Below are 552 nucleotides of genomic sequence, written 5' to 3' on the forward strand. Positions count from 1 at the left end.
TGTGTGTGTGTGTGTGTCAGACTGGTCCACCAGAGTGAAGCAGATTGCCAAGCTGTGGAGGAAAGCCAGCTCTCAGGACAGAGCTCCCTACGTGGTGAGTGTCATCAACACTCATTAACAGTTTCTCAACAGAATTAGTGTTTATTATTGAACCTGTCTGTGCATCACTTTTCTTATTTATCTAAATAAAAAACAGGAAATGTTTTTGTTTACTTTTGCTTTTATGCAGCTGATCTTTCATCTGTGTCATTATCACTTATATTATGTGTCATCTACAGAAGGTTAGAGCTGTTATAGGTTGAAGGTCTCTCTCTCTCTCTCTATCTATCTATCTATCGAACCAGTACTCCCAGTTTGATGCTGGTTGAGCTGTAGTTTCCAGGCAGCATCAGTTGGTCCGGTGTCGTCAGAGGAGACACGAAGGACATCAAGCAGCAACGTTTGAAGTGAAGCTACGGCACTCGTATACATCCAAACGGGTTGCCGTAGTGATGGATATCAAAGGTCGCTAAGCAACATTTAACTCTAACAATAGTTAATTCACTACTTTAG

General features: G+C 41.7%; 1 protein-coding gene across 1 annotated transcript in view; it reads left to right on the forward strand.

Moving 5' to 3' along the window:
- Nucleotides 1-94, forward strand: part of LOC111649560 (histone-lysine N-methyltransferase 2C-like) — a gene marked incomplete at both ends in the record, with an annotated part of 4,033 nt that extends 3,939 nt beyond the window's left edge. The window contains one exon of the mRNA XM_023399319.1: nucleotides 21-94. Within this exon, the coding sequence (XP_023255087.1) occupies nucleotides 21-94 (74 nt within the window). The remainder of the gene's footprint in view (nucleotides 1-20) is intronic.
- Nucleotides 95-552: the final 458 nt, after the last annotated feature.

The sequence above is a fragment of the Seriola lalandi genome, unplaced genomic scaffold, assembly GCF_002814215.2.
Source record: "Seriola lalandi dorsalis isolate HSWRI2012SDOR001 ecotype SW California unplaced genomic scaffold, Sedor1 jcf7180002051209, whole genome shotgun sequence".
Lineage (NCBI taxonomy): Eukaryota > Metazoa > Chordata > Actinopteri > Carangiformes > Carangidae > Seriola > Seriola lalandi.